Below are 27,446 nucleotides of genomic sequence, written 5' to 3'. Positions count from 1 at the left end.
GGAGTGCGGCACTCACTCGTTAGCTGTAAAACAAAGTCCTTTGTTCAACCTTCATCGATTGCAGATAAGGTTCAAGGGACAAGCAGGTAAAGGAGGCATGTGGGGAAAGAACGGACGACGGCTGTTTCGCGCACTCGGTGCTTCCACAGGTCCAGGCGCCTCCTTTACCTGCTTGTCCCTTGAACCTTATCTGCAATCGATGAAGGTTGAATAAAGGACTTTGTTTTACAGCTAACGGGTGAGTGCCGCACTCCTTTTCTTTTTGATTTTCACAAGATGTATTTTTCTAATGCTGAGCACCATATACCCAGAGCTAAAAGACAGATAGTCATCAGCTGCATATAATCCCTACCTACAGGTGTCTGGATTTGCCGCTTCATTGCCTTAGTGCCATTCATTTTCTCTTTACACTTGGCAGTTTCATTTTTCTCATTGCTTCGTATTACTTATCATAAAGAAAACAAAACTTTGGACCTATTAATTCTGGTATCATGGCTTTCGTTTTTAATTGCAATGCTGATTTTTCCATCCAGAAAAACGGAAACCTGACAAATGGACACAAATGTGAACACAGCCTGAGACCACATGACAAGAATTGTAAGGCATAGAAATTTGTCAATGCATTCATGGTACCCCCCAGAACAGAGCAAAACACTGACCTTACTGCAATAGTGGAATATTACAATGTCCAATTAATGCTTACAAAGAATTAGATTTAGACTTGTAGCCATGACTGGCTGTTGACGTTTGCTGAAGTTCATTACTAATCAATAACAATTCATTTATACAAAGACCACAAGCACATGGCTGTATCAAAACTATACAAGCTCCGAGTTGTACAAAGTCATTCTGTAGATATGGCTTTAGTATATTTTGCCATACAGAAGTTTAACTCTTTTCATACAGAATCCAACAGAATAAAAAACAAATATTGTTCACGTTACACTGGATGCTGTGCACACCTTTGTAAGAAAGTGTTGTACAGGGTCACAAGAAGTGGCTAGGACTGGAGAACGTGGACCAACATGGAATCTGTGTGCCTACATGCATGAGAGGTGGCCATGAAGACAAGCTAGGTCATAAAATAATTAGATCAGGCTATATTTTCTGAAGCTACATTACTGATCACTGGAGAAAGACTAAACTAGAAATTATGGCCCCAAATCATCAAGACCAGCAATCTTCACAATGGTCTTGAGTTTGAGGTGTGCGCGCCTCTTAATCAGGTGAGGCACGAAGTGACGTGCTCCTCGTCACAATCTTACTCTAGTTCCTGCTGGAGTAAGACTTGTGGCGTAGCAAACACCACCACTCGTCACGCACTCCCTAGTCCTGCCCACTTTGTTGAAGCTGGGGAAGAACGGTATGAGAACGCCTAAAGTCACAAAAACTTAGCGCAGCCGCAAATTGCGCCAAAATTTTGTGACCTTTCAAAGCTTGTTAACAGAATTCGGGTGTAAAAGCTTTGAAAAAAATCAGACCCCAAGTGTAGTGTTCTTTAAAATCACAGAGTCCTAGCGCCTGCAAATAGTGGAGGATTACATGACCTACTGGTTTAGTTCTTAGTGCAACCTTCCACAAAATAGTCAAAATGCTAAATAAATAAGAAAAAAAGTCACAATTATATTATCATGAAGCTGAAAAAGCAATGGTGACATTTAGGCTGGAGTCACACTGCCATAATTCTCGTGCAAGAATCGCATCGTAAAGCTTGCCCTGGCCGGCACCTCTCCTGACCTGAGCTTGACAGCTGCATAGTAATCCATCATGCTGTCATGCTCAGGTCAGGAGAGGTGGCGGCCAGTCCGTGCAGTGCGATGCGATTATCGCAGGAGAAATACGGCAGTGTGACTCCAGCCTTAGGCTGAAAACACTAACATTCAAAATGATGAGAAACACTTACTGTATTCTCCTCATTTTGCTTAATAAAAAGACGATGACAGCCAAAATGTCGCAGCTGCTTTTTCCATTTTATGATGACACAGGCTTGAGGTTTTCTTCTGCCTTGAACATCTGGATATTAAAGTTCTTACTCCATGCTTTATACCTTTACATTTTAGAAATTAAAAGCCAACAATAACCTGATGTAAGCTAGCCGTCAAGAAAGACGAAAGAAGAAAAAGCTAAAAGAGCTGAGAAAAGTGGTAATTAATGGGACACAAAAAGACAGTTAAATATTTCATGGATACCTCCAGGTTTTAGGAGCAAAGAAAACAGATACTGAGCTTGGCATTGTGGAGCGGGGCAGTCTCATTTCTTGAAATAATTCATGTCAAATGAGCCATTACAGAGCGCGTCACCCCAATTGAACTAGTTTTCGTTATTATCGGAAATGTCCACCTCTCTTTTCCGCAGATATGTACTGCATGTTTTAATGAGATACTGTGTTTATTTATTCACCTTCTTCTGTAAAAATCCAAGTGCAGGCATATAGACAGATGTACAAACAGCGGCATAGAAGTGTGTGATAATACAAAGGACAGACTGTACGGACGGGTGCTCTGACAACCAACATCATCCTTCCCCAAATAAAAATGAACTAATGTGGACGTTCTCCTTAAATACCAACATGATTGAAGTGACGCCAACCACAACCTCTAATACAAACCTTGACATCCTCTTTACCTAAAGTAAGAAATAAGTGCAGCTTTTCCTTTCTTAAAAAACAGATTATCTTCAGTAAATGATCCAAAATCTAACATGATGTTACCAATTTACCAACATATATGGGATGAAGGGCAGAGAGTTAATGTATGATTACTGATTCCAAGGTTCTCTCCACTTCAGCCAACGCTTTGGTATTTACAAGCAGTTTACCTTTGTGTTGCTGAAATCCACAACTGACCATGATGAACAGCACTTTGCTTCGACCCTTTATAGATGAACAGCCCTGGATTGGATAGGGTGCTACCTACACAGGCTGTGAAACTACCAAAGGTTTCACCAAGGCCATGATGAAAGTTAGCAGATGAAGGCGCCATTGTGCTTTATGTGAATGTGAAAACCACAGAATTCATCTAAAATGTTATGAGTTAGCAGACTAGGATATTCCACAGATATGTGATGACATCCACAAAAGGGAAACATGAAGTGGAAATCTCGCTCCGGGACAAGTAGAGAGGCCCAAACCACCACCAGAAAAAAGAAATAAGATATGGTCTTTGATGTCTCCAAAAGTCTGTTTCAACCCTTTGAAACTTCTGAAAGGGCCGATCTTCACTTTAGTCCAGTCAGAAGAATTTGACTGTGCAATTTTCTGTTGTGTTCCTTTGTACAGACTATGTACATTCTACAAGGTTCCTTAGTGCTACACTGTTGTACTTTTTGTCCCTGCGATTTGAGGACGTGCAAACTCCACAAAGTCATCAATGAGAACTGGCCATGCTCCTGCAAAATGGAGAAACACCAAATTAAGGACATCAAATAGAAGAAAAAAAATACTGTTTAAATAGAAAAAAAACACATAGGCTGCAGATATTCACTGGGAATCGGTCAGTAAGATCATGCTTATATGGGCATACACGTCTTTAAAAGATAAATCAATTTATACCTTTATATCTTCTATTTGTTGCTGCACTGGAGTACTTCCTGTTTTCAATCATATACAAGGGAGCCAATGGGTGCTCTAGGTGTGGCTGCAGAGCTTGTGAGCCATTGGGTGCTCTAGGTGTGGCTGCAGAGCTGGTGAGCCACTGGGTGCTCTAGGTGTGGCTGCAGAGCTTGTGAGCCACTGGGTGCTCTAGGTGTGGCTGCAGAGCTTGTGAGCCACTGGGTGCTCTAGGTGTGGCTGCAGAGCTTGTGAGCCACTGGGTGCTCTAGGTGTGGCTGCAGAGCTTGTGAGCCACTGGGTGCTCTAGGTGTGGCTGCAGAGCTTGTGAGCCACTGGGTGCTCTAGGTGTGGCTGCAGAGCTTGTGAGCCACTGGGTGCTCTAGGTGTGGCTGCAGAGCTGGTTATGTCGGCTAGCTCCAGCCTCCTTAGCTTGATAGCTCACTGTCTGAATTCCTTGCCTGGTTTGAGGCCTTAGGCCAGGTTCACAGTGCGTTAACACAGTCCGTTCAACGCATAGCGTTGACGGGCTTGCGTTAACGCTATAGCATAACGCGTCCGAGGCTCCGTCACTGAATGACTGCACATCGCGAACGCGTGCTGCTTTACGGCATGCGTTGTGATGCGCCCCGACAATGGGGCTGAATGGCAGCGTTAAAGGACTGCGTTACACCGCGTTATGCCGCGGTGTAATGCAGTCCGTCTAACGGACTGCCAAGACGCAATGTGAACCCAGCCTTATACAGACAGTGAGCTTTCAAGGAAACTCTCGGGGCATGAGTTGATCTTACAGACATTTAATCTATCATCATGTTTTTGCTACCTAATCTAAAGAGTAGCATAATGGAGGAGTAGAGAACCTGATTCCAGGGTATGTCACTTACTGGGCAGCTTGCTGTAGTTTTGGTAAAATCACAATTTTATTAGCATGAGATTCTCACGATAGGGCTAATACACCAGCTTTGAGTCCTTTATATTTGTGAGTCGTGTATAACCCCCACCACTATTTGGCAAATTCCTGTATGCTGTGCATAGGCAGAAAGTTGCCAATCAGTGGTGTGGGCAGCGTTATACAGAGCTCTGGACTCAGAACGGATAGATTTGCAGCAGAGAAACATTTTTTAATGAAAACTGCAGCAGCCATCAAAGTGATACATTGCTGGAATTCTGGTCTCTGATCCTACATCTTGCCATGCTCAGATGGGGGTGCCAGAAACCTGGTGACATATTCTCTTCAACATTTGATTGGTGGGGTCTGTTCTCTGGGACCCCTGTTGATCAACATAGTGAAGGGGCCACAGTTACCAAGTTCCTTAGTCATGAAGTTCTGCCACGTACATTATAGCTCATCCCATTAACTGAGCTGATCAACAATGGATCCTGGCAGCCAAGCCTACAAATGAAACATTCATTTTTCTTAATTTCCCGACTGTTGGCATCCTGCAGAACAACACTTGTATGATCACTCAAATGTGGAACATTAAATCTCGACGTCTACATTACGTTTCTGGATTTTCACATAGCACAAACTTTACAGTGACATAGCAATGGAATACAACATGATGTCAGCCTACCTTCCTCATCGTAGTTAGACATATCATCTGCTATCATTGTGCTGAAGTCTAGTAAAAGGTTCCACGTGTCCTTAGGTATTGATCGTTTATGATGTTCCTTGGTACAAGAAGAAAGAGGTTTTCAGGTACAAACTTCACAAATAAAAACTATATGTGCAATAAAAGTACCTTGATGTGGTTGGCACTAATATTGAGTAGACCTACACACACATGAATGAAGAAGTCAGACAAATCACACCCTGGTCAATCACCTCACCGACAACGACTGTACTGACGTCATGGCTGCTCACTGGCAAATCATAATGTCGGAAATGTAAGAAATCCAAATACAACAAAAGAAATGTACACCTGAAATCAATCCCTTTAGGGAATTGCAAAAGTACACTTTAATGCCAACGTAATACTAAGCACTGTTGCCATTTATCAAAGTCATCTCTAAAAAAAAATACTTTTAGGCGAGAAAACCACCATAACACAGCATGTCATTTATTTTTGGTGAATTCTGTATTAAATACACAAGCCTCTATATGATACTACACTGCTCAAAAAAAATAAAGGGAACACTAAAATACCACATCCTAGATATCTCTGAATGAAATATTCCAGTTGCAAATTTTTATTCATTGCATAGTGTAATGTGTTCAGAACAATAAAACATAATTATTAATGTAAATCAAAATGAATATCCCATGGATGTCTGGATTCGGAATGATACGCAAAATCAAAGTGGAAAATCAAATTACAGGCTGATCCAACTTCAGTGAAAATGCCTCATGACAAGGAAAAGATGCTCAGCAGCGTGTGGCCTCCACGTGCCTGTATGACCTCCCTACAATGCCTGGGCATGCTTCTGATGAGGCGACAGATGGTCTACTGAGGGATCTCCTCCCAGACCTGGACTAAAGCATTCTCCAACTCCTGGACAGTCTGTGGTGTAATGTCATGTTGGTGGATGGAGCGAGACATGATGTCCCAGATGTGCTCAATCGGATTCAGGTCTGGGGAATGGGCGGGTCAGTCCATAGCTTCTATGCCTTCATCTTGCAGGAACAGCTGACACATTCCAGCCACATGAGGTCTGGCATTGTCCTGCATTAGGAGGATCCCAGGGCCAACTGCACCAGCATATGGTCTCACAAGGGGTCTGAGGATCTCATCTCGGTACCTCATGGCAGTCAGGCTACCTCTGGCGAGCACATGGAGGGCTGTGCGGCCCTCCAAAGAAATGCCACCCCACACCATTACTGACCCACTGCCAAACCGGTAATGCTGAAGTAGCAGATCGCTCTCCAAGGCGTCTCCAGACGTTTGTCACATGTGCTCAGTGTGAACCTGCTTTCATCTGGGAAAAGCACAGGGCGCCAGTGGTGAATTTGCCAATCCTGGTGTTCTGCGGCAAATGCCAAGCGTCCTGCATGATGTTGGGCTGTGAGCACAACCCCCATCTATGGACGTCGGGCACTCAGACCATCCTCATGGAGTCAGTTTCTAACCGTTTATGCAGACACATGCACATTTGTGGCCTGCTGGAGGTCATTTTGCAGGGCTCTGGCAGTGCTCATCCTGTTCCTCCTTGCACAAAGGCAGAGGTAGCGGTCCTGCTGCTGGGTTGTTGCCCTCCTATGGCCCCCTCCACGTCTCCTGGTGTACTGGCCTGTGTCTTGGTAGCGCCTCGAGCCTCTGGACACTACGCTGACAGACACAGTAAACCTTCTTGCCACAGCTCGCATTGATGTGCCATCCTGGATGAGCTGCACTACCTGAGCCACTTGTGTGGGTTGTAGAGTCCGTCTCATGCTACCACGAGTGTGAAAACACAACCAACATTCAAAAGTGATCAAAACATCAGCCAGAAAGCATTGGTACTGAGATGTGGTCTGTGGTCCCCACCTGCAAAACCACTCATTTATTGAGGGTGTCTTGATAATTGCCAATAATTTCCAGCTGTTGTCTACTCCATTTGCGCAACATCATGTGAAATTGATTGACAATCAGTGTTGCTTCCTAAGAGGACAGTTTGATTTCACAGAAGTTTGATTTACTTGGAGTTATATTCTGTTGTTTAAGGCTGGTTTCACATTAGATTTTTTTGCGCAGCGCATCGTGCGCATGCGTACCTATGTTTAACAAGGCGTACGCACGGTCAAGCGTTTGCATGCGTTCATTTCCGTTTTCGTGCGCATGCGTTTTTTTCAAGGTGTGCGTTTAGATGCGCCAGTTGCAACCTGTTGCGTTTTTGCGTCCGTCCAAAGGCGTAAAAAAAACCCCGCATGCGTTCACTTGCGCACGGAATGCGTCTTACAGTCTATGGGATCGCAGGCGTGTGCATGGACATGCGTATGCCTGCGTTTGTGTACGCATGCGTTTTACAAGTAAACATGTGTAGACACTGGTTTGACACCTAGAGAACGAATGCGCATAAAAAATGCCAATGCATGCAAAAAAGCATGATGCGTTTTTGCATGCGTTTCTACTTGCGCACGATGCGCAGCGCACAAAGACGCTAATGTAAAAGTGGCCTAAGTGTTCCCATTATTTTTTGAGCAGTGTATATACATCTGTTAAGTGTAACTGTGACTTCAGGAGAACTTGCAGCAGAATGTCCGTGTCTGCCTCTAGCTCTTCCCATTTCCATTGAGTCTTCTAAGCACCAATTGTCATCCCTTATGAATGGAGATTGAAAGACCAGTCCAGGAGCAGAAAGAAGCACATTTCTCTGATAAGATACATTCCAAAGTTTCTTATTTTCATGTATACTATTGATTTATTAAATAAAAATTAAGACGATGGTTACTCTTAGATTAAAAACACTTGGAGTTAGAGAGACGTGTCCCAAATTTTGATTGGTGGGATCTGGGTGGGGACGCATTTATGTAAATGCTGCTCTTCTCTAATAATGAAGACAGACTCATAGACTAGTGATTGTCAGCTAGCCTTGTGACTTACATTGTGTCCATATTTTTCACTTGATATACATACACTTGCACTGTTTATCTTCTGACTGGGTCACCTTGTGTTTTCTTGCATTGCCTTGGTGTTACTGTTACTATATTATGTGCTATGTGACTTCTTTATCTTTATATAATATTTAATACATTTTTGCCTTTTTACTCTATTCCACCTATCGCTCCGAGTCCTCCGCTTTGTCTCTATGTATATTGGAGTTGGTGTTGTTCTGTCGCGGGTGGGTTATGTTACTCGCTGCCACCCTGATATTTGATATGTATCTGCGATTCTTGTTGCTAAACTACACTAACGCAGTCCAGTAAGTTATATATCGCTGGAATCAGGATCTCTGCCCCTACATCAAGCTGATCTCATATTGCACAGATTCCCTTTAAGCATTAAACAAAGAATTTACAACACACTGTTCCACATAGTTAGACTAAATAGCCATAAACCTTCTAAAAAAAAAATCTCTAATTCCCTTAATATATAATAAAAAAACAGCTGATGTCTCATTTAGCCAAACAGAGGAGAAATGCCCTGAAACCGCTGTCTGCAGGTTAAGGTCTCATTTTAAATTTCTTTTTCATCTTTTGAGGCTTGTGAAAGGAACAGACATTGACTTACAGGGTAATTAGGTGGCACTGGCAAAAAAAAAAATAGCAAAATGCAACAAAATAAACTTACCAATAAAAACTTGTTCCATAAGTCTAGGAATTTAAATCTTCCATTTAGTACTAAATTCCAATAGGCAATGGCCATTTCTAAGTCTGCAAAGTGATAACATGATTTTGAGTGCGTACGTAGGTAGAGCGTAACAAATTTTATATCACTTCCGCACAATCTAGACGTACCTAGACCTTTCTGCCCTGGATTTTTTGCAAAGTTGAATGTAAACTGATAAAAATCCTTAAATCGCCCAGCCTCTTTTAATTCTTGTTCCATTTTCGGTAGCTGTGCTTTTAACTTTTCTATGCTGTCACATCTGCAATAAAAATGGAGGTTGTGGTGGTTCTTAGAATAACAAACTCTATATAATGGAAATATAATGCACACAACAGCATATACATATAAAGTGTTAAGAAGTTTTCTATAAATCAGGGAACTCCGGAAAACCTCTGCATGATGCAGACATGTATGCTGCACTGGATATTTAGGACCTCAAAGCATTTACAGCCAGTACCATACAAAGGGGATTTCTGGGCATTGGCACTGATGATCTATCTGGAAGGATAGGTCATCGTTAGATCGGTGTGGATCCAAGACCCGAACGACCACCCCTTTTCCAAACAATTTTATTAACATTTTATAACAGAGCATACATAAATGCAATATCATGAGGCATTCATGACACATGAAAGAAAAAATAAAAAAAAACACAACCAGACTATCAATAATAATAAGAACTCATGGAAAGATTTCCAGCCAGCAGGACCACTTCTTTATAAAGGAAGGAAGACAGCCATTCAGCAACACCAATTTTTGCTCATATGCCTTATGTAAAGTCAGCTTTGCAATAATATCGAGTGAAGAGGGCACTCGAGTGGATTTCCAATAAAGCGCAATTTCATTTTTAGAAACCAAAAGTAAATGAATAACCAATTTCCTAACAGAAGGATTCAAACGACTTGCATCCAACGAGAGCAGGGCGAACTGAGGAGTCAGTGAAAAATCTGATTGATTTAAAATATGAGAAATAAGAGAGGCCGAACGACCACCCCAACCTGTATACTGGTACATGCTCTGGCGGAGGTCAGAAATAAACGCTTTGAACAGAGCCACTGAGCGTAATGTCATTGACATTTTAATGGCCACTTCCAGAAATGCAGAACAGCTGCTATTGAAAAGAATAGTAGGCAGCGTTCACTACACTTCAAACAGAGCTGCACCAGAAACTCCTTTCAAAGCTTTTCCATCCATTTATTACAAACAGAGTGATCTATATCAAGTGTTTATTTCTGTTAATGTTGATGATTATGAAAACCCAAAAAAGTCATTATCTCAGTAAATTAGAATAATTAACAAAAAAACACCTGCACAGGCTTGCTAAGCGTTTAAAAAGGTCCCTTAGTCTGTTTCAGTAGCTCTACAATCATGGGGAAGACTGCTGACTTGACAGATGTCCAGAAGGCAGTCATTGACACTCCACAAGGAGAGTAAATCACAAAAGGTCATTACCTGAGCCAAGGAGCAAAAGAGCTGGACTGTTGCTCTTTGGTCCAAGGTGTTGTTTTCAGATGAAAGTAAATTTTGCATTTCATTTGGAAATCAAGGTCCCAGAGTCTGGAGGAAGAGTGGAGAGGCATACAATCCAAGCTGCTTGAGGTCTAGTGTGAAGTTTCCACAATCAGTGATGGTTTGGGGAGCCATGTCATCTGCTGGTGTAGGTCCACTGTGTTTTATCAAGACCAAGGTCAGCGCAGCCGTCTACCAGGAAATTTTAGAGCACTTCATGCTTCCCTTTTCCGACAAGCTTTATGGAGATGAAAATTGAATTCTCCAGCAGGACTTGGCACCTGGCCACACTGCCAAAAGTACCAATACTTGGTTTAAAAGCAACAGTATCACTGTGCTTGATTGGCCAGCAAACTCGCCTGACCTTAACCCCATAGAGAATCTATGGGATATTTTCAAGAGGAAGATGAGAGACACCAGACCCAACAATGCAGACAAGCTGAAGGCTGCTATCAAAGCAACCTGGGCTTCCATAATACCTCAGCAGTGCCACAGGCTGATCGCCTCCATGCCACGCCGCATTGATGCAGTAATTGATGCAAAAGGAGCCCCGACCAAGTATTGAGTGCATTTACTGAATATACTGTACATTTCAGTAGGCCAACATTTTGGATTTTAAAATCATTTTGAAGCTGGTGTTATAAAGTATTCTAATTTACTGAGATAATGACTTTTGGGTTTTCATTGGCTGTAAGCCATAATCATCAACATTAACAGAAATAAACACTTGAAATAGATCACTCTGTTTGTAATGACTCATATATAATGAGTTTCACCTTTTGTATGGAAGAACTGAAATAAATTAACTTTTTGATTATAGTCTAATTTTGTGAGATGCACCTCTAATCAGTCATTTTAAATTGTTAACAGTAAAGACTTTTCTAAATTCCTTTATATTAATCCACAAGCACGGTGTGCAACACATCTTGGGTTAATAGCCGATCCACCACTCACCCTAATTCGATCATTCCATCCATAAACTCCTGCTTTGAGAATTCGCATTGTGTGGCTGCTCTGAATTTCCATGCAATAATTAACACACTGACACTGGCCGGATCGAGAGCCAAATCATCGCAGAACTGCTGGATTCCATCTATTCCAATTTTATTTTCATCCTGAGGGTCTGCAAAAGGGAAAAAGGTAGTAAAAGTGTTCACATAACCAGCGTGCACTGCGATCATAGTCAACGATCACTGCCAAAGGGTTAATAAAGTGTCACAAAGCAAGAGACATCGTAATCCATGTGGGAGAGAACGAAACCAAAAATCATTCTTCAAAAACAGTTGCTTTCATAATGTATCAAATTAATTTGCACATAAAGCAATTTGTGTGCAAAAATCAAAAATAAGTTACAAGGTTAGCAAAGTGTGCGCGGTGTAAATGTCTGCAGCACCTTGGAAAATGAGAATTTCATGAAAACATCCAATGATTTCCAGAAAACCGAGGGATATGATATTTCCTACAGGGAATATAATAAAAGCGCTTGGTTACATGAAAACCCTGCTCAATTGTGTTTTTGTTTTGTTTTTACTGCATTTAGGTAGAACATGTAACCCATTCACTGCTGCATAAGAGAAGCTTCACTACAGCCCTTCCATGACCTTTCACTGTAAAGTCACAAGAAGCAGTTTATTGGCCCCAAGGTAGCAGAAGCCAATCACATTGTGCCTGGAAGAGAGAAGAGGCAAGCCGCCCCTCCATAGCCACCTTCTAGACTACTTATTTCCTTGATTCTGGCAAAAGTCATCAAATAGAAAGACGCTGCACACGAGGATGTAGAAGCCCCACAACATAATCTTTGGCGAGAGGCATATCGTCTACTAGATGGTGGCCCGATTCTAACGCATTGGGTATTCTAGAATATGTACAGGATTGTGCCTGTGTAATGAGCGATGCAGCAGTGATGCCTTTAACAGCTGTAATGTGCCTCTACAATAAGCGATGCGGCCGTGTTGCTGGGACCAATCAGCGAGGCAGGATTTCGGTTACAGACAGACAGAATTAGACAATTATATAGTAGATATACTATACAGCATGCAGGTATTAGAAACAGTAAATCTTCTCCCTAAGTCATGTATGACTGCAGTGTGAGACATCTAGTGGTCACAAAGCTGAGCTGCATGCTGTAAGATTGTAAGCCTTCATAGATAACTACTGTAATGAGGTTGTTGGACTACATGCGTTTTTCCTATGGGCGGCTCACGTTAAGCACCACCACTTCTGGCTTGCTTATCTAACCAGCACTGCATACTCCAGTGGTCTATACTTGAGGCAGTGCCGGTCTGCTGATCTTTCAAGATGGCTGACAATACAAAATTAATAGTTTTCTTATGATTTACTAAAACAAAAATAAAAAATAAGCTTTTTATAAAAAGCTTAAGTTATCATCTTTGAAACTTTTTACATTTTTTTGTAGACAAAATTGTTGTGTGAGCTAAACAAGCTCAATTTTTGCAACCTCTCATCATATCCTCCTCTCATCTTCCCCTTACTGTTGGGGTTTCTCAAGGATCGGTTCTAGGCCCCCTCTTCTCTTTGTACACTGCCCCTATTGGTCAAACAATCAGTAGATTTGGTTTCCAGTACCATCTCTAAGCTGATGACACCCAATTATACGCTTCTTCTCCTGACATCACGCCTGCCTTTTTAGAAAACACCAGCGAATGTCTAAACGCTGTGTCTAACATCATGTCCTCACTATAACTGAAACTGAACCTGTCAATAACTGAACTCCTTGTGTTTCCTCCCGCTACTAATGTACCTATACCCGACATTGCCATTTCTGTGTGTGGTTCCACTATTACTCCCCAGCAACAGGCCCGCTGTCTTGGGGTCATACTTGACTCCGAGCTTTCCTTTGCCCCCCACATCCGATCACTGGCTCGCTCTTGTTATCTGCACCTCAAAAACATTTCTAAAATTCGACCTTTTCTTACTTTTGACTCCGCAAAAACTCTTACTGTTTCTCTTATTCATTCTCGTCTGGACTATTGTAACTCTCTTCCAATCGGTCTCCCTCTTACCAAACTCTCCCCCCCTCCAATCCGTCCTGAATGCTGCAGCCAGGATCATATTCCTCGCCAATCGTTACACCAATGCCTCTACCTTGTGCCAGTCATTACACTGGCTACCCATCCACTCCAGAATCCAGTACAAACCTATTACCCTCACCCACAAAGCACTCCACGGCTCAGCACCACCCTACATCTCACTCGCCTCAGTCTACCGTCCTACCCGTGCCCTCCGCACTGCTGATGACCTGAGGTTAGCATCCTCAATAATCAGAACCTCCCACTCCCGTCTCCAAGACTATACACGTGCTGCGCCAATTCTTTGGAATGCACCTCCCAGGTCAATACGATTAGCCCCCAATCCCTACAATTTTAAGCGTGCCCTGAAACCGCATTTATTCAGACTGGCCTACCATCGCAACACATTAACCTATTCTATACCTGTGTGGCACAGTCAAAAGTTTTACCATAACCAGGTTCCCCCATCATGTTCCAATATGCTTTATGCGTCTATCAGCCCTCTGTGTCTGTACTGTTACACACTTAACATTATGGCTGGTCCATACAATCAGGGCAACTGTTACCACCCACCTTTCGTGTCTCCCCTTTTTCCTCATAGATTGTAAGCTTGCGAGCAGGGCCCTCATTCCTCTTGGTATCTGTTATGATCTATGTGGTTATTGTTATGCTGTAATGTCTATCGTCTGTAGAAGTCTCCTCTGAAATGTAATGTGCTGCGGAATATGTCGGCGCTATAGAAATAATAATACATTTTATTATTATTATATGAGAGGCCTTCCATCCTTTGTAATAATCTAGTTTCCTACCTTTGAACTGACTAACTTCTGAATATCCTTCTTAAAATGTGGAGCCCAAAACTGGACATTAACACCACACCAGCATGGGGTTGTGTCATTCTATGACTGTGACGTGATCATGAGTCGCCGATGGGTTGCGATACGACAGCAGGGCGAGCTGTTAAAGACCTCCATGCTTCTCATTACGAAGCTCCCTTGAAATCCAGACTGTGGCGGGGAATCAAAGACGACCATGATTTTTACTATTGTCATGCCCGCTATGTCTGCTATGCTGCAAGATCCCTATGTGCTATGAGGTGCTATGTTCACGTGCACCTCATGTCTGCTATGCTGCAAGATCCCCGGAGCAGTGTGCATGCGCACCTCATGTCTGCTATGCTGCAAGATCCCCGGAGCAGTGTGCACCTCATGTCTGCTATGCTACAAGATCCCCGGAGCAGTGTGCACCTCATGTCTGCTATGCTGCAAGATCCCTGGAGCAGTGTGCCTGCGCACCTCATGACTGCTGTGTGACTCCTGGAGCAGTGTGTATGCGCACGCGTACCTCATGGCTGCACGCCGTTGCTGTGTGCGCGCCCGTCTCTGCTCTGCCTGCCTGCTGTGGTTGTCTCTGTGGTCCTGCCCCTGATCATGTGACCTTTCCTATGTTCCAGCACTGTCTGACCCAGCTAACCTCTCAGTGTTTCTGGAGCCCCTGATCATGTGACCTTCTCTATGGTCGAGCCCAGTCTGATCTAGCAATGCTCTCTATGACCCTGGAGGATCTGAACCGAAGTCCTTCCCTGATCCTGACCCGGAAGCGCAGGTGCTATGGTGCTATATCAGAGTATCGTGTTGCTTCCCTGCATGGCTGCTTGGTCGTGCCCTGTATTCTGTACCCCTGCACTCTGCCCTGTAGTGCATCTCTGCACACGCTCTGTGCTTGTATTCTGCCTCTTGTCTCGTGCCATGTCTTGAGTTGTCTTTTGTGCCATGTTTTGTCTCTGCTATCCTTGGACTTGTAGTACTCCCTATGTTCTCTGCCTTTGCCTGTTTTCGCCATGTCTTGTCCTTGCTATGCTTTGCCTTGTAGTACTTCCTATGTTCTCTGCCTTGCCTGTTTCGCCATGTCTGGCCTTTTCTATTCTGAGCCTTGTAGTACTTCCACGTTCTCTGTCTCTGCCTGGTTTTCCATACTCTGTCTTATGGTGCTCTCTTACACATTCCATGTCTAGTCTCAAGGTTCTGCCTTGACCCGGTTCTGGGCTTCGGCCTACGCTCCGCTGCTAGACTCTGTCCTATCGTGCTCTCTAGCACATTCCATGTCTAGTCTCAAGGTTCTGCCTTGACCCGGCTCTGGGCTTCGGCCTACGCTCCGCTGCTAGTCCTTTACTCTCTCTGACCTAGCTCTGTGCTTCTGCATACATTCCACTCCTGTTCCGTACCTTGTCTAGCTTTGCCTTGTTTCTTGCCTTGTTTCTTCGTGTGCCCTTTGCATGCGCCTGGTCTTCCTAGCCTCCTGTCTGTGCCTCAGCCGTGCCTGCCCTAGCTGTGCTCGTCGGCCAGTGACAGCTGTGTCGCCTGTTATGCCTCAGCCGGGTTCACTGGAGTCTTGCCCGTCTGTCTGTGCCTCAGCCCGACCAGCTAGCCGGTGCCCCAGCCGTGCTCTCTGTGCTTCCTTGCACCCACGCTGTCTCTGCACTGTGCTTTGTGTGCTTCTCTAATAGCACGCGCAGGCCCTAGTCTGCTCCTTGGCATACCTCCCCGTGCTTCTGTAAAAGTACGTGCAAGTCTTACCATGTACCCTGTCGTGCCCTCTTGCACACACAGGCCCTAGCCTATACCCTGTCGTGCCCTCTTGCACGCACAGGCCCTAGCCTGTACCTTGTCATGCCCTCTTGCACGCACAGGCCCTAGCCTGAACCCTGGCGTGTCTCTTACCACGCACCCTGTCTTGAACCTGACCCTGGCGTGTCCCTCGGCACGTGCAGGATCTTGCCTTGAACCCTGACCCTGGCGTGTCCCTTGGCACGCGCAGGACCTTGTGTGCCTTGGCACGCGCAGGACCTTGCCTTGTACCCTGACCCCGGCGTGTCCCTCGGCACGCGCAGGACCTTGCCTTGGACCTTGAACCCTGGCGTGTCCCTACACACGCACCATGTCTTGTACTTTGAACCCTGGCGTCTCCCCTACACATGCACCGTGTTTTGTACTTTGAACCTGGCGTGTCCCCTACACACGCACCTTGCCTTGCACCTTGCCCTGGACCCTGGTGTGCCCCTAGCACGCACCCTGCCTGGAACCTTGCCTTGGACCTTGGCATGTTCCCTAACACGCACCATGTCTGGAGATCTGTCGTGCCTCCTTGCTTGAACCCTGGTTTGCCTGCCGGATGCCCGGAACCTGCCGATCGCTGCCAGAGAATGTAAGCCTGATGACTGCGGCCTGGTGTCCGGAGCTGATGCCCGCAGCCTGATGCCCTGATCATGTCGATCGCTGCCAGCTGTCCGGAGTCCGATGCCATTGAGCCCTTGCCTGTACCCGGGCGTGCCACCTGGCACGTACCATGCCATGGACCTTGGCGTGCCCTCGCACACACCTTGCTGTGTTTTCCCTGTTATCACGTCTTGCACCTGACGTAACCCTGAGTTTGCATTAATGAAGATACCTTGAATTCACGTCTTGTCTTGCCTGGTTTCCTGCACGTCCTTTGTCGTCAGACACTTGTACTTAGTGTCTACCTGAGCCGGCCGTCTGGTTCCAGCAGTCGTGGTGGTTCACCCCCTTGGTCTTGCCCCTGACACTCCCTGTATAGGGGGTGGTTCCTCACAAGGTTAGCTCGCCCTAGGTAGGTGGGTGCCACGACCCAGAGGATCCACTCTAAAGAAAATGACTCAGCGTAAACTGACTCTGTCACTACTATCTGCAGCAATACAATACTATGGCTTTGCTGTATATAGCAGAAGCGATCGGATGATTGCATGTTCAAGTCCCCTTAAGGGTACTATAAATACAATGAAGAAAAAAAATAAATAAATCACCTCCATTTTCCCCCATCAAAAAGATAATTAAAAAAAATACACCTACAGGTGCTTCTCACAAAATTAGAATATCATCAAAATGTTAATTTATTCCACTTCTTCAATACAAAAAGTGAAACTTATATTATACAGAGTCATTACAGAGTAATCTATTTCAAGTCTTTATTTCTATTAATGTTGAGGATTATGACTTACAGCCAATGAAAACCCAAAAGTCATTATCTCAGTAAATAATAAAAATTATTTTAAAATCCAAAATGTTGGCCTGCTGAAATGTATGTTCAGTAAATGCATTCAATGCTTGGTAGGGGCTCCTTTTGCATCAATTACTGCATCAATGCGGCGTGGCATGGAGGCGATCAGCCTGTGGCAGTGCTGAGGTGTTATGGAAGCCCAGGTTGATTTGATAGCAGCCTTCAGCTCGTCTGCATTGTTGGGTCTGGTGTCTCTCATCTTCTTCTTGACAATACTCCATACCTTCTCTATGGGGTGACAGTGAGGCACGTTTGCTGGCCAGTAAAGCACAGTGATGCTGTCATTTTTAAACCAGGTATTGGTACTTTTGGCAGTGTGGACAGGTGCCAAGTCCTGCTGGAGAATGGAATTTTCATCTCCAAAAAGCTTGTTGGCAGAGGGAAGCATGAAGTACTCTAAAATTTCCTGGTAGACGGCTGCGCTGACTTTGGTCTTGATAAAACACAGTGGACCTACACCAGCAGATGACATGGCTCCCAAACCATCACTGATTGTGGAAACTTACACTAGACCTCAAGCAGCTTGGATTGTGTGCCTCTCCACTCTTCCTCCAGACTCTGGGAACTAGATTTCCAAATGACAACTGTCATGGCAATATAATAACAAGGTGCACTAGTGCAGGAAATATTCCCTATTCATATAGCCAGAACAAATTCAATGCACAGTATATCAAAGTAATATCTGATAAGTCGCACCTACTGAGGACTGGCGGACCCCCTAGGCCTCTATACGTGCGACTTCTAAGGCATTACTTTGATGATGGGTGTCTAATCAATCCTGGCTAGATTCATGGGATATACCCCTTATAGTATTATGTCCTGCTAATGCACACTATGGGCAGATATATGATCTCTAATGAGTAGGTTTTACTTTGATATACTGTGCATTGAGTTTGTTCTGGCTACATGAATAGGGAATATTCCCTGCACTAATGCACCTTGTTATTATATTGCCCTAACAGTTGTCCTACTGGATCTTGCATGTCCTTTGTGTTTTTAATATTTTTTTTGTGTGTGCTTCATGGTTGTCTATATGCCCTCTATATTGTGTTTAATAAAAATTGATAATTTTAATTATTTTTTTCTGGACTTCTGGATCGTCCTTCCCTTTTGTTTTTTTTCTGGTATAAATTGACATTTGTTCACATTATGTCCCTGCATGACATTGGTAGTACCCTATTTATATTTAATACTACATGATTCGATTTAAGGATAACCAATGTTGTTCATAAGCCATCTTCTTCTGGACATCTGTCAAGTCAGCAGTCTTCCCCATGATTGTGGAGCCCATTGAAACAGACTAAGGGACCTTTTTAAACGCTTAGGAAGCCTTTGCAGGTGTTTTTTGTTAATTATTCTAGTTTACTGAGATAATGACTTTTGGTTTTTCATTGACTGTAAGCCATAACCATTGACAGAAATAAACACTCAAAATAGATCACTCTGTAATGACTCAATATAATATATGATATTCACTTTTTGTATTAAAGAACTGAAAGAAATTAACTTTTTGATGATATTCTAATTTAGTGAGAAGAACCTGTATATGGCAGTGCCATGCTCGGAAAAGTTTGACCAAAATATAAAAATAATACCCGTAAACAGAAAAAAATTCAAGAATGCCAAAATTATGTTTTCTTGATCGCAGCAATACCACAAACAATTGTGTAACAATCAAAACGTCATATCTATCTCAACATGGTATCAATAAAATATATCTCACCCTGCAAAAAAATAAGCCCTCAGACAGATATGTTGACAGAAAAATGAAAAAGTTACAGGTCTCAAAAGATGGCGATTTACCCAATTTTTTTTTTTTTTTTTTTTATTTTAACTTCCAATTGTTTTCACACAAATAATAAAAACAAAATGGACATTTGGTATCACTTTAATTGTACTGATGAGCAGAATCCTATTGCAAACTCATTTTTACCACAAAATATACACCATAAAAACTATTTTTAAAAATGTCAACATATTTTTTTTTTTCACAATTTGTCCCCATTTGGAATTTTTCTTCCTTTTTTTCAGTACAGTATGTGGTAAAATGGTGTCATTCAAAAGTGCAATTTGTCACACAAAAAACAAGCCCTTGTATGTGTACATGGACAGAAAAATAAAAAAAGTTACCATATGTCTCTGAAAAGAAGGGGAGAAAAATAACAGAAATGCAAACTCAGAAATGGGCAGCATTGTGAAGTGGTTAATATATGCCAAAAAATGGATGTAAAGAGCAGACTATAGTCCACCAGCAAGTTTAAGAAGGGGCAAATTGAGAAAAAAATTGAATGTCCTACAATCTAGCGGTCCCCAATCAGTGACTGCTGAGGACCTGAACCTGAGACTAGCACTACACCTCAGGTCTATGCAGGTGACAATGCCGTGGTCCTGCTAATGGTCCAAAAATTGATCCTCACATGATGATGCCCTAACTTATAGATAAGTCACCAAAGTGTTCAATTCAGCAAGCCTTTTTGTGATCTGTACATGCAAGTTCATTAACCTCTTAATGACTGCCGATATGCATACAAATGGCGACCACTAAATGCCTTATTCCCTCATGGCAGTTTTAAAACGGCGATTGGGAATAAGAGAATAGCTATCGGGGGTAGTGGAGACCCTGGATCACGTGATCTCCATTATTCACCGTTGACATTCTGAGAAAAAAAAGGTTGGAATCCGATATCCCTCTGCTCTTTTAATCCCTAAACAGGGTAAGTGAAATCCAAATAGTAAAAAAAAAAAAAAAAAAATGTAAGAGGTTCCATTTGTGTACCCATGGGCACCACCCAAAACAGGGTTAGAGTTATTCTCTGGAGAATTTCAAAACCATATAGTCTCCTTACTTCCTGGCAGGGCTAGCTCTCTTCCTCGTTTGACAGGTCTGGCAAGTAGCCTCCCACTGCATGACGCGGCAGCCATCTGGCGTCTTCGGGTTACCACGGCGCTCCATGCGTCACTTCCGGTCCAGTGGTTTTTAAAACATCACGTCTTCACTTTACTCCACGCCCCCTGACGAAGGAGTATAGCTCTGAAACGCGCGTCGGGGAGACGTGCGGACCGCCCGACCATCCGAATTCTCGTTTGGAGGTAATGTTGTCTCGGGGTTATTAACCCCTATCTGGGTGGGTGCTATTATATGTCCCTCAGTGAGAGGGATAAGAGGTCTCTCTGGCATAATGTGTGCTCACCGGCTATATCTTTGTTCCTGTGGTAGCAGTACTAAGTGGCCCTACTGGCACTGTAGCCATATTTATAGGAGCATATATCTAGATATTGTTCTATATAGACATATGTCTGTTTCAGTGTAGTGATCTTTTTGTATATGCCATTGTGAGCTGGTTATGCACTCCATTGGTGTTTACTAGTAATGTGGATCACACTTGCCAACTTTTTCCGTGAGCATATTTAAAACATTATTTGCCTCTGTATTCTAAGGTTAAACGATATTTGAACATCTTGATTAAGTTTTTTTGGCCGTGGCTAGTCCTGCACGTCCTTTTGCACTGCTGCACTTTGTCTGCTTTTTGCACATGTTCCCCATTTTTTCCGTTTCTGTCCTTTCCCCAATAAAGATGATATATTTATATTTACTAATATGGGATCTTTGGTCGTAATTTTTTGTGGTTTCCACACTCCCGTTCTATGAGTTCTATGATTTGTAGCGACTGATCCTTTACTGTCCTGGATTAACAGCACTTGTATTTTGCACTGTCATATACAGGATGGTGTTATATACCTTTGCTATTGTGTTTTGAGAAGCAGAGCTGTAGTATTAGTAGAACTCTAAAGCACCGCAATGCTGTCAATATATTTAAATATAGAGATAACAGGGCATTTGAATATGTACACAGCTCAGGACAGGAAGAGCTGTGATTAGGAGAACTGCTCTGGGAGAAGCAGATTCTGGGGACTGGTGATTTAACAAGATTTATAACAGCATCTATTCAGTAACAGAGAGGGACAGGGAGGGAGGTGAGCATCTAACCGCTGCATAGAAATCCATGGGCTGGAGACAGGTGTCTGGTATGTTAGGAGATAACCACTCTCCTGGAATGTAACTACTGTGCATTTTTGGTCAGGGACTGGCCAGGCACTAGTGGCCGAGCTCCATGGAAACCATCTGTACTCTATGAAAGATAAAAGCTCTCAATGCAGGAGAATGACAGCACATTGAGAAAGTCAATTGCAAACTTGCTTATTTTCATGTTAACTAACATTGTCCTGCAAGGCAGTCTATAATCTGTCTCCTTGTATATCTCCAAACTAATCTCCCGATATCTTCGTACACATTATCTCTGGTCCTCTCAAGACCTCTTCCTCTCCTCCACACTTGTATGTTCCTCAACCAATCGCCTCCAAGACTTAACCAGAGTATCCCACATCCTCTGGAATTCTGTTTTCCAACACATTCAATTGTCCACCGCATATGAAGCTTTCCGGTGGAACATGAAAACACATCTCTTCAAGAAACTTTACAGCCTACATTGACCCCGCTGCCACCTCACCACGAAAGGTTCTGCTACCCCCAGTCTACTGTCTCCTTCCCCATTACCCTGTAAACCCACAAGGGCAGGACCCTCTCCCCTCAGTCTGCCATTGTTAGTTTGGTCAATATATTTTATATTTGTATGTAACCTCTTATCTATCACATATACAAAACCATGGAATCAATGGTGCTCTATAATTAAATACGGTACTACTGCTAGTAATAACTGATGAAAGCAATTTATAAGTTGAGAATATCCCTTTAAAAGGCTGACCAAGGTACTGTATTTTTCGGACTATAAGACGCACCTAGGTTGTAGAGGAGGAAATTTGGAGGAAAAAGAATTGAAGCAAAAATTGTGGTCAATTCTGTACTTAATATCCCCTATCCTGGTATGCATGGCCCCCTCATACCTAGCCTGGTCTGCATGGCCCCCTCATCCCCATTCTGATAGGGATGAAGGGGACCATTCCTATCCTGGCAGGAATGATCACCCTCATCCCTATGCTGATATGCAGGGCCCCCCATCTCGTCCTAGTATGCATGGACCCATCCCTATCCTGGTATGCATGGCCCCCCATCTCATCCTAGTATGCATGGCCCCATCCCTATCCTGGTATGCAGGGCCCCCATCTCGTCCTAGTATGCATGGCCTCATCTCTACTCTGGTATTATTGGCCCTCATCCCGGTTCTGGTATGCATGGCCCCATTAGAAAACATAAAAAAAAAAAAAAAACATTACGCTTACCTTCCCGGCGCTCCCTTGCAGCATCTTTTTTCTATGCCCAGCAGCTGCTTTCAAAACATTAGACTCGAACATGAAATCAGAAAATAAATTGATGAAGGATATGAGGTGCGGCAAAGAAGACCCAAGACAACATACTCTGAAGGGAGGTAAGAAAATTTCTAAAACAATCCACAGAGAGGATATTGGAACAAAACAAAATCCTCTAAACTGCATGCTCGCAAATGCCAGAAGCCTGACAAACAAGATGGAAGAACTAGAAGCAGAAATATCTACAGGTAACTATGACATAGTGGGAATAACCGAGACATGGTTAGATGAAAGCTATGACTGGGCAGTTAACTTACAGGGTTACAGTCTGTTTAGAAAGGATAGTAAAAATCGGAGAGGAGGAGGGGTTTGTCTTTATGTAAAGTCTCGTCTAAAGTCCACTTTAAGGGAAGATATTAGCGAAGGGAATGAGGATGTCCAGTCCATATGGGTCGAAATACATGGAGGGAAAAATAGTAACGAAATTCTCATTGGGGTCTGTAACAAACCCCCAAATATAACAGAAATCATGGAAAGTTTACTACTAAGGCAGACAGATGAAGCTGAAACCCATAATGAGGTCCTTGTTATGGGGGACTTTAACTACCCTGAAATTAACTGGGAAACAGTGACCTGCAAAACCCATAAAGGCAAAAGGTTTCTGTTAATAGCCAAGAATAATTATCTTTCACAATTGGTGCAGAATCCAACCAGAGGAGCTGCACTTTTAGACCTAATACTATCTCATAGACCTGACAGAATAACAAATCTGCAGGTCGTCGGGCATCTAGGAAATAGTGACCACAATATTGTACAGTTTCATTTGTCTTTCGCTAGGGGGACTTGTCAGGGAGTCACAAAAACACTGAACTTTAGGAAGGCAAAGTTTGATCAGCTTAGAGATGCCCTTAATCTGGTTCACTGGGACAATGTCCTCAGAAATAAGAATACAGATAATAAATGGGAAATGTTTAAGAACATCCTTAATAGGCACTGTAAGCGGTTTATACCTTGTGGGAATAAAAGGACAAGAAATAGGAAAAACCCAATGTGGCTAAACAAAAAAAGTAAGAGGGGCAATTAACAGTAAAAAGAAAGCATTTAAACTACTAAAGCAGGATGGCACCGTTGAAGCTCTAAAAAACTGTAGGGAGAAAAATACTTTATCTAAAAAAAACTAATTAAAGCTGCCAAAAAGGAAACAGAGAAGCACATTGCTAAGGAGAGCAAAACTAATCCCAAGCTGTTCTTCAACTATATCAATAGTAAAAGAATCAAAAGTGAAAGTGTAGGCCCATTAAAAAATTGTGAGGAAAGAATGGTTGTAGATGACGAGGAAAAAGCTAATATATTAAACACCTTCTACATGGTATTCACAGTGGAATATGAAATGCTAGGTGAAATGACGAGAGACAAAGAAAACCCTATATTAAAGGGAATCTGTCACCCTTTTTTTGGACTATGAGCTGCCAGCACCTCCATCAGGGGCTTATCTACAGCATTCTGTAATGCTGTAGATAAGCCCCCGATGTAACCTGAAAGATAAGAAAAAAGAATTAGATTATACTCACCCCGGCGTCCGGTCCAATGGGTTTCGCCGTCCGTTCCGGTGCCTCCCATCTTCATACGATGCCGTCCTCTTCTTCCCTCCCTGTCGTGGCTCCGGCGCACTGCTCTGCCCTGTTGAGGGCAGAGAAGAATACTGCAGTGCGCAGGACCTCTCCCGTCACCTGCGCACTGAAGGACTCTGCGCCGGACCGCCCCCCCCCCCCGGTGAGTATAATCTAACTCTTTTTTCGTGTCTTTCAGGTTACATCGGGGGCTAAGCCCCTGATGTCGATGCCGGCAGCTCATAGTCCAAACAAGGGGTGACAGATTGCCTTTAAAAGTAACCAATCTAACCCAAGAAGAGGTGCAAAAGCAGCAAAAGAAGATTAAAATAGATATATCTCCGGGTCTGGATGGCATACATCCACGAGCACCAAGAGAACTAAGTAATGTAATGGCCAAACCATTGTTTCTTATATTTAGGGACTCTATAACAACGGGGTCTGTTCCACAGGACTGGCTCATAGCAAATGTTGTACCAATATTCAAAAAGGGCTCTAAAATAAACCTGGAAATTATAGGCCAGTAAGTCTAACCTCTATTGCTGGTAAAATATTTGAATGGTTTCTGAGGGATGTTATTCTGGATTATCTCAATGAGAATAACTATTTAACCCCATATCAGCAGGGTTATGAGGAATCGCTCCTGTCAAACCAATTTAATCAGCTTTTATGAAGAGGTAAGCTATAGACTGGACCAAGGTGAGTCATTGGATGTGGTAAATCTTGATTGTTCCAAAGCGTTTGATACCGTGCCACAGAAGAGGTTGGTAGTGGTACACAAAATGAGAATGCTGGGTCTGGGGGAAAATGTGTGTAAATGGGTAACTGGCTTCGTGATAGAAAGCAGAGGGTCGTTATAAATGGTATATTCTCTAACTGGTTCGCTGTGACCAGTGGGGTACCGCAGGGGTCGGTGTTGGTATCTATTCTCTTCAACATATTTATTAACGATCTGGTGGAAGGTTTACACAGTAGCATGTTGATATCTGCAGATGATACAAAACTATGTAAAGCAGTCAATACAAGAGAAGATAGTATTCTGCTACAGATACAGTTGTGGCCAAAAGTATTGACACCCCTGCAACTCTGTCACATAATACTCAGTTTCTTCCTGAAAATGATTGCAAACACAAATTCTTTGGTATTATCTTCATTTAATTTGTCTTAAATGAAAAAACACAAAAGAGAATGAAGCAAAAAGCAAAACATTGATCATTTCACACAAAACTCCAAAAATGGGCCAGACAAAAGAATTGGCACCCTCAGCCTAATACTTGGTTGCACAACTTTGAGCCAAAATAACTGCTACCAACCGCTTCCGGTAACCATCAATGAGTTTCTTACAATGCTCTGCTGGAATTTTAGACCATTCTTCTTTGGCAAACTGCTCCAGGTCCCTGATATTTGAAGGGTGCCTTCTCCAAACTGCCATTTTTAGATCTCTCCACAGGTGTTCTATGGGATTCAGGTCTGGACTCATTGCTGGCCACCTTAGAAGTCTCCAGTGCTTTCTCTCAAACCATTTTCTAGTGCTTTTTGAAGTGTGTTTTGGGTCATTGTCCTGCTGGAAGACCTATGATCTCTGAGGGAGAGCCAGCTTTCTCACACTGGGCTCTACATTATGCTGCAAAATTTGTTGGTAGTCTTCTGACTTCATAATGCCATGCACACGGTCAAGCAGTCCAGTGCCAGAGGCAGCAAAGCAACCCCAAAACATCAGGGAACCTCCGCCATGTTTGACTGTAGGGACCGTGTTCTTTTCTTTGAATGCCTCTTTTTTTCTCCTGTAAACTCTATGTTGATGCCTTTGCCCAAAAAGCTCTACTTTTGGCTCATCTGACCAGAGAACATTCTTCCAAAACGTTTTAGGCTTTTTCAGGTAAGTTTTGGCAAACTACAGCCTGGCTTTTTTATGTCTCGGGGTAAGAAGTGGGGTCTTCCTGGGTCTCCTACCATACAGTCCCTTTTCATTCAGACGCCGACGGATAGTACGGGTTGACACTGTTGTACCCTCGGACTGCAGGGCAGCTTGAACTTGTTTGGATGTTAGTCGAGGTTCTTTATCCAACATCCGCACAATCTTGGTTTGAAATCTCTTGTCAATTTTTCTTTTCCGTCCACATCTAGGGAGGTTAGCCACAGTGCCATGGGCTTTAAACGTCTTGATGACACTGCGCACGGTAGACACAGGAACATTCAGGTCTTTGGAGATGGACTTGTAGCCTTGAGATTGCTCATGCTTCCTCACAATTTGGTTTCTCAAGTCCTCAGACAGTTCTTTGGTCTTCTTTCTTTTCTCCATGCTCAATGTGGTACAAACAAGGACACAGGACACAGGTTGAGTCAACTTTAATCCATGTCAACTGGCTGCAAGTGTGATTTAGTTATTGCCAACACCTGTTAGGTGCCACAGGTAAGTTACAGGTGCAATTAATTACACAAATTAGAGAAGCATCATATGATTTTTCGAACAGTACCAATACTTTTGTCCACCCTCTTTTTTATGTTTGGTGTGGAATTATATCCAATTTGGCTTTACGACAATTCTTTTTGTGTTTTTTTCATTTAAGACAAATTAAATGAAGATAATACCAAAGAATTTGTGTTTGCAATCATTTTCAGGAAAAAACTGAGTATTATCTGACAGAATTGCAGGGGTGTCAATACTTTTGGCCACAACTGTAGATCTGGATAAGTTGGAAACTTGGGCCGAAAGGTGGCAGATGCAGGTTAACAATGATAAATGTAAGGTTATACACATGGGAAGAATGAATCAATATCACCATTACACACTGAACGGTAAACCACTGGGTAAATCTGACATGGAGAAGGACTTGGGGATCCTAGTTAATGATAAACTTACCTGGAGCAGCCAGTGCCAGGCAGCAGTTGCCAAGGCAAACAGGATCATGGGGTGCATTAAGAGAGGTCTGGATACACATGATGAGAGCATTATACTGCCTCTGTTTAAATCCCTGGTTAGATCGTACATGGAGTACTGTGTACAGCTTTGGGCACCGGTGCTCAGGAAGGATATAATGGAACTAGAGCGAGTACAAAGGAGGGCAACAAAATTATAAAAGGGATGGGGGAACTACAATACCCAGAGAGATTAGCAAAATTAGGATTATTTAGTCTAGAAAAATGAAGACCGAGGGGCGATCTA

At 43.1% G+C, this 27,446-nt stretch overlaps 1 protein-coding gene across 1 annotated transcript in view; it reads right to left on the bottom strand.

Moving 5' to 3' along the window:
- Positions 1 to 481: 481 nt before the first annotated feature.
- DCUN1D1 (defective in cullin neddylation 1 domain containing 1) overlaps positions 482 to 27,446 on the bottom strand; it is a 44,346-nt gene continuing 17,381 nt past the window's right edge. Inside the window, exons 3-7 of the mRNA XM_073578761.1 lie at positions 11,257 to 11,425; positions 8,922 to 9,052; positions 8,755 to 8,837; positions 5,122 to 5,218; positions 482 to 3,387 (exon numbers count right to left, since the gene is read on the bottom strand). Coding sequence (XP_073434862.1) covers positions 3,308 to 3,387; positions 5,122 to 5,218; positions 8,755 to 8,837; positions 8,922 to 9,052; positions 11,257 to 11,425 — 560 coding nt within the window. The 3' untranslated portion in view covers positions 482 to 3,307. The remainder of the gene's footprint in view (positions 3,388 to 5,121; positions 5,219 to 8,754; positions 8,838 to 8,921; positions 9,053 to 11,256; positions 11,426 to 27,446) is intronic.

Source organism: Dendrobates tinctorius, unplaced genomic scaffold, assembly GCF_039654945.1.
Source record: "Dendrobates tinctorius isolate UK_male_01 unplaced genomic scaffold, ASM3965494v1 ptg000060l, whole genome shotgun sequence".
Classification (NCBI taxonomy): Eukaryota; Metazoa; Chordata; class Amphibia; order Anura; family Dendrobatidae; genus Dendrobates; species Dendrobates tinctorius.
The sequence above is the reverse complement of the archived record's forward strand: the minus strand, read 5'-3'. Positions and strand labels throughout refer to the sequence as shown.